This window comes from Molossus molossus, unplaced genomic scaffold (assembly GCF_014108415.1).
Source record: "Molossus molossus isolate mMolMol1 unplaced genomic scaffold, mMolMol1.p scaffold_m16_p_12, whole genome shotgun sequence".
NCBI classification, from domain to species: domain Eukaryota; kingdom Metazoa; phylum Chordata; class Mammalia; order Chiroptera; family Molossidae; genus Molossus; species Molossus molossus.
Window position 1 is genome coordinate 10,127,992 of NW_023425347.1, and position 6,877 is coordinate 10,134,868.

The 6,877-nt window shown below is 51.8% G+C and overlaps 1 protein-coding gene across 1 annotated transcript; it reads left to right on the forward strand.

The window, feature by feature from the left end:
- The first annotated feature begins 3,910 nt into the window (after window positions 1-3,910).
- PPP1R3G (protein phosphatase 1 regulatory subunit 3G) lies at window positions 3,911-4,978 on the forward strand. The gene has a single exon (XM_036255106.1). The coding sequence runs from the start codon at window positions 3,911-3,913 to the stop codon at window positions 4,976-4,978; it is 1,068 nt and encodes a 355-aa protein (XP_036110999.1).
- Window positions 4,979-6,877: the final 1,899 nt, after the last annotated feature.

Sequence of the window (6,877 nt, forward strand, 5' to 3'; positions counted from 1 at the left end):
CGATGTGTCTCTCTCACATCGATGTTTCTCTCTCTTTCTTCCCTCCCTCTCTCCCTCCCATTCTGTCTGAAGATAAATGCAAAAATGTCCTCAGGTGAGGATAAAAAAATAAATATATAAATAAATAAATAAAAGCTGCTTTAAAAAAAAAAAAAGAATAAAATCTTGCTATATGTGACAACATGGATGAACCTTGAGGGCATTATGCTAAGTGCATTAAGTCAGAGAAAGACAAATAGCGTATGATCTCACTTATATGTAGATTCTAAACAAATAAAACAACACCAAACTCATGGATATAGGGAACTGATTGGTGGCTGCAAGATCTGGGGGAAGGGATGAGTGAAATGAGTGAAGGTGGTCAAAAGGGACAAATTCCCAGTTACATCATAAATAAATCGTGGATATAATATATAGATGATGACTAATGTTAATAATACTATATTGTATATTTGAAAGTTACTAAGAGAGTAGATCTTAAAAGTTCTCATCACAAGAAAAAAATTTAGCTATATGTGGTGATGAATGTTAATTAGACTTATTGTAGTGATCATTTCATAATATATACAAATTATTGAATCATTATGTTGTACATCTAGAACTAATGTAATGTGATATATCAATTATATCTTTTAAAAAAAGAAAGAGATGGAGACACATTTACAAATGGGAACTTATGTTAACTTTACGAGGAGAAATTTATGCCAGGCCAAAAGTGGGAGCACAGAGTGTTTCTCCTTTGTCTGTTTCTTAACTGTCTTCAGCTCAAAATAATACTTATGCCAAAATGACATATTTTGGGGTAGCATATTCTGACCCTCTTCACCTGAGTTCTGTGAGTCATTCTGGTAGATTATCAAACCTGAGTATAGGACTGTGGGAACCCCATGGCTGAACCAAAGTGTGGTGGCCTGGGCACAGCATTTGGAGTTGGCATCTGAATTGGGGGCATTTTTGTGGGAGGGAGCCCCTTAACTTGTAGCCCCTTAACTCCAGGTAGTTAGAATCAGATATGAATTGTTGGACATCCAGTTGTTGTTGATGAACTGTGGTCAAAGAACCCGCCAACCCATTAAGCTTGACCTGCCCCAAATGGGCTTCATGGTCTTGCACTCCCTCTGTTCCTCCTCTAGTGGTCCTTGCCACAGTGACCTCTACTGCCTCCATCCAACTGCTCATGTCCAAATCCTAAAAGGCACCTCTCTCCCCCTCACCTACCCCTACATTGGTTCATCAGCATGTAATGTTGGTTTTTGCTCTGAAATAGCTCTAAAATCTGTCCACCCCTCCATCGCCACCTCTCTCGACCAAGGCATGATCACCCTTCTTCACTTGAAAGATTGCAACAGTCTCCTAACAGCTTCTTAACACAGTTTCTGTCTCCTACAATCTGATTTTCATCCTGCTTTCAGAATGATCTTTCAAAACTTAAATCTAGTTAATCACACCCATGATTAAAAATCCTTCAAGTGGCTTCTCATTGCTCAAGGCCCTGAGTGGCCCCTTCCTACCCCTCCATTCCGAGCTCTGTCAGCTTCATCCTCTCTGCCCTTGGGCCACAGAGGCCTTCTCCAGTCCTGCTCTTCCACATTGCCTCCCATCCAGGGCTGCATTCGGTCTAAAATGTTCTTCCTTGCAGTCCTAGCTGTTCACTCCCACTCACCTTCCTACAGAGGCTTCCCTGGCCTTCCGACCGGATCAGATCCTGCCTTCTAGCATCTGCCAGAGTGGCTGAGTCTCTATTTGCCTGCCTGACTTTTTGTTTAATGGTGGTCTCCTACAGCACTGTACATTGAGATCCACGAGAGTGAGTACTTTTAACGTTCCACCAGAGGAGAAAAGGACAAGGCTGGGACCAGGGCACTGCATGACCTTGAGAGTAATGCCTCCTTAAAATCCGCTCCTTACATGCCTCATGTCTCTCTAGGCCCTGCCCTGGAGTAGGCAGGTACCCTGATGAGGATTGTAGCCCAGAGAGTCAGCACAACCTCAAACTCTCTTTGAGGTCCCATTTTATCTTTAAAATAGTTTGCAAATTTTGTATTTAACTTCATAACATATTGATGTTTACTTAGATGTAAAAACAATGTTTTCTTTCTCAAATCTTGGAGTTATCCTAGGAAAACATGTCATGTATATCTGGTACTTTTTGTAAGCCCCCAAATTGAGATGCAATCATGGCTTTCCCCACTGGTCAGGGGAGGACCCTCAAGTAGAGATCCTTCCTCATGAATACTACCCCCAGCCCTGGTTTAGTAGACATGGAAGAAATCTTTCCTCTAAATTGCCTGGGTTCAAATCCCACAACAAACTAGTTATAAGACCCAGGCAATGAAAAAAACTTTCCTATACTTTTATGTCCCACATGTAGAGCAGGGATAATGTGACTCCTACTTCACAGGGTCGTTCTGGGAATAAGAGGGGAGCCCTTAGCATAATTAACCACTGGGCCCTCAATCAATATTAGCTATTAATAAGCTCCTTACCATCTCTTTTACCTGCCCCCACACCCAAATGCCTAAAATCCCTAAAGCCCTAGCCCCTTTATGCCAGATCATAAGGTTTAGTTATTTTGCCTGCGTTTAATGACCTGAGTAGGGGGGCTTTGCTTTTTTTAAAATAGTGGATCTATATTTCTAGAATCTCCAATGTTTTATACAAGTAACTGCACACCGTTAACATAGATGTTTTACCCAGTCCCCAAAATTCGGTCTCTAGAGCCCCGCATCAGCATGCCCTTGTTAGAAATACTATGGACACCACTTCAGACTAACCGAATCAGAACTCTAGGGTGGTTTCAGCGATGTTTTCACAACAGCTCCTGCCTTAGATCAAAGTAAAGTTAGCCTTGAAAACAAAAACAACAACAAAAAACACTTTTGCAGTCCTCTCTACCCCCAGGTTCCGCATTCCTTCGGAAGTCCCGCGGACGCTCGCAGAGCTGCAGGACCGCGACCTCCCTGTCCGGAGCGCGTCAGGCCCCCACTCCCTGCGTGCGGGCGCGGTAGGGGCGGTACTCGCGGACTCCCAGCGGCGGGCGGGACAAGGGGAGGGGCGGGACGTGCTCCCGGGCCCCGCGCGAATGGCCTCCGGCAGCTCTCGGCTCGCTGCTCCGTCCGCTTCTCCGCGCGTCCCCGCACCTTCCCCGCCCCAGGCCCACGGCGCGCTGCTTTCGGAAGCGGCAAGAGGCGAGCGCGCCCGGCCGGTTCGGGCTTCGGACTGGGATTGGAGCCCGGGAGCCCTGAGGATTTTGGAAAAAAGGGAGAAGACGAGAGGGAGGCGCCCCACGCTCTCGGCTCGCGCGGCCAGGCTGCCTCCCAGCTTCCCCGCGGGCGAGTGTTCCTCGATTGCTCCCCTGCCCCGCGGGCTTCCTGGGCCAATGCGACAGCCCGCAGGAGCCCGCTCTGCGACCCTCAGAGGGCATATTGGTCAGGACCTGTGGGCTAACTTTACTGGCTGGAGGAAGACTGCTCACACCAGTGTCAACGAAAACTGAGCACGAGTTCATCCAGGAGCTCCGGGGGCAGGACTGCCGCGGGCCGCGCTGGAGTGGGAGGGAGGTGAGGGGAGCCCCCGACTTCCAGAAAGCCACCTCCCACTTTCTGCCGGAGATTTTGGAAACCCCGCCCGCGGCTCTAGCCCCGCGCCTCCTCGCCCCAGGCCCTCCCCTGTCACCGGCAGGTTCAATCCCGAGGAGGCCTGGCCGGCAGCTGGCTCCTAGCCCGCATCCTCCTCCCACTCCGCCCAGGCAGCCGCCGCTAAAACCCCGAGGCTCCCACGTGGAACTGCGTTCTGCGCTGGAGCCCGGGGTGGGCGCTGCACACCGTCAACGACCCAAGGTGCTAAGTCTCCAGAAGAGTCTTGAGCCGGAGGTTCGCAACCCAGATAGGTTCCGAGGTCAGACTGCTTCATGGAGCCCCAGGAGGCGCAGCTGCTAACTTTGGAGGCTACAAAGGGACCCGCGCCCTTTGAAGAACCCTCGCCAGCCCAGGAGCTGCCCGCCGCGGGCGTCTTCTGCATGGAGGGTGGCAGGGACGGCGGCAGCACAGCGGAGCCCGGGACCCCCGACGCCGAGCTCTTGTCCCCGGAGGAGAAGGCTGCCCTCCAGGAGCAGGAGGAGCTAATGGAATATCGCCGCCGCCGCCGTGCGCGTTCCTTCTCGCTGCCCGCCGACCCGATATTACAGGCAGCCAAGTTCCTGCAGCAGCGACAGCAGCTCGCTCTGGGGCTGGGCGCGGAGGGTGGCGAGAGGGCGGAGGACACGCCGCACAGCCCGGGTGGTTGCTGCGCCAAGTGCAAGAAGCGAGTGCAGTTTGCGGACACGCTGGGGCTCAGCCTGGCCAGCATTAAGCACTTCAGCGAGGCCGAGGAGCCGCAGGTGCCGCCAGCGGTGCTCTCCCGCCTCCGCAGCTTCCCCATGAGCGCCGAGGACCTGCAGCAGCTCCCGGGCCTGCTGGCGGCGGCTGCTGTGCCGCTCTCCGCGCCGCCTCCACGCCTCCGTCCTCTCTTCGAGCTTCCCGGGCCTGGCGCCGCGGCCGAGCGCCTGCGGCGGCAACGCGTGTGCCTGGAGCGCGTGCACTGTTCGGTTCCCTGGGGCGCGGAGGTGACAGGTTCCGGCCGGGTTCTGGGCTGCCCCGGGCCGAGGGCCGTGGCCGTGCGCTACACTTTCACTGAGTGGCGCTCCTTCCTGGACGTGCCCGCAGAATTGCAACCTGAACCAGTGGAGCTACAGCGGCAGGAGACGCCGTCGAGGGAACCTGGGAGCGGAGGTGCCGAGGAGGAACAGAGTGCTGAGCGCTTTCACTTCTCTCTGTGCTTGCCCCCGGGTCTGCAGCCCAAGGACGGGGAGGACATCAACGCGCCAGACGTAGCCGTCCACTTCGCAGTCTGCTACCGCTGTGCCCAAGGGGAGTACTGGGACAACAACGCGGGGGCCAACTACACTCTGCGCTACGCGCGGCCCACGGACGCTGTCTGAGCCGTCCGTGGGCCCTCGGCCCCGCGGCGCCCCAGAACGCTTCGAGGGACCGTGGGAAGGGGGCCACGCCGGGTGACTTGCCCCGACGCTTTGCTGAGCGTGGTCCACCTGGAGTGAGGGGAGCGCAGAAGGAAAGGAGGGAGCCGCTCAGTCGTGAAGTCGCACCTAGACATATCCTGTGAGCAAGCGTGGTGAGCCCTGGCAAAGCACCTAACTTCCCGGCCCGTTTTGTCGTCGCTCAGGCCTTCCTAGCGGCCTCTTGAATTCTACCCCAGGGTCAGAATGGAAAAAAATCCGCAAGACTCTGACTAGCAGTTTTCTCTAAGAAAAAGGCTCCTGACTACTGTATGAGGCTGTAAGACCTCGGATGTGTTTTTAACTGTATACATCGTGTTTTAGCCTTTGCAACTTGCTGGAGACCCCTCAGGTCTCAGGGAAAGGAGGAAGCATCCCACCATATTGCCCCTAAGAAAGGCGCTGGACTGTGGGTGCCTTCCGGGTGTGGGGTGGCGTTGGGGGCGTTTCTCAGAGGAAAGTGGGTGGGACCTTGGCCTGCTGTCCTTTTCTCTTAACCGGACTCTGGGAGGTGTTTGCCCAGACTTGACCGTATTTACTTGTGCCTTTGTACAAATGCCCTTTTAAAAGTAAAGGCCACTTGCACACCCTTTTACGCTGCACTTTATATTTCAGCTCCTGGGGGTTTGGGAGGTCTTGGCAGACAGGTGAGCCGGTAATTCTAAATTTCTTCCATCCCTCCTGTCTGCTATAAAGGCCCACATTTCACATAGTGGGCCAAAAAGGTTCTTTAAAATGTTTTGTGACCACCAAAATAAGTTGGTGAATTGAAGCACCAGAGTAGTAATCTGGTAGGCCTTGGCTGTGAGCCCTGGGAGCTAGCCGCGGGTTCCCAACCTCCTTCGAGGAGGCAGAGCGCATATCAGCTGCTAGAGTCCTCTGGGCCAGTAGAGTCAGGGAAGCTGGACTCCAAGCACAGTAGGTGGTGGATGAAAAGGTGGCATCCTGTCCCACTCTGAGCCACAGTGGATAGTGGTGACTTGATGGATGATGAAACATGCTCAGCAAGTAAATGCTGCTCAGAACAAGATGGGTGCCCTACACACGGCAGGACTGCCTACACGGGGTCTGCCACCCATGGTGGATGCCCAGATTAGGTGGCTATGCATGAGCAGGGCAGGTTGGCATTCTGGATGAGGACTTGGTTCCTTCACACCTTGGTCATGCCTTGGTAATTTGTCTTTCTTCAATTTTCTTATTTTCCTGCACATGACTAGTACAATGAGTTGTTTTGTAATGATAATCTTTAAGGAGGTAGGGTTGGTTTCACTACTGAATAAGGGTAGGCATATTCAGCCCTTGGGCCAAATTCAGCCTGAAACCTGTTTTTGTAGGGCGTGAGAACTAAAAATAATTTTTACATTTGTCAACATTTGGAAAAATTCAAAAGAATACTCTTTTGCGACACATGAGAATTATATGAGATTCATATTTCATTGTCCATAAAAAAAGTTTTATTGGAACACAGCCATGGGTGTTCATTTACATGTATCTGTGATTGCTTTTCTGCTACAGGTGCAAAGGTGAGTAGATGCAAGAGAGACTATATGGAAAAGTCTAACATATTTATTATCTGGACATTTATAGAAAGTTTGCCACTCCGTGCTCTAGAGAAGCAGTATTTTCTAAACATTATATGCTGAAAGTTATACCTAATAAAGCAGTTAAGCTTTTTTTTTTTTTTTTTATCCTCACCCGAGGACATTTTTCCATTTTTTGTACAGATAGAGTGGGAGGGAGAGAGAGGAAGAGACAGAGAGAGAGAAACATCGACGTGAAGGGACACATCGAGTGGCTGCCACCGCACGACCAACCAGGGCCAGG

Coding starts and splice junctions, on each gene's coding strand:
- PPP1R3G (XM_036255106.1), top strand. CDS start 3,911: ATGGAGCCCCAGGAGGCGCAGCTGCTAACTTTGGAGGCTACAAAGGGA.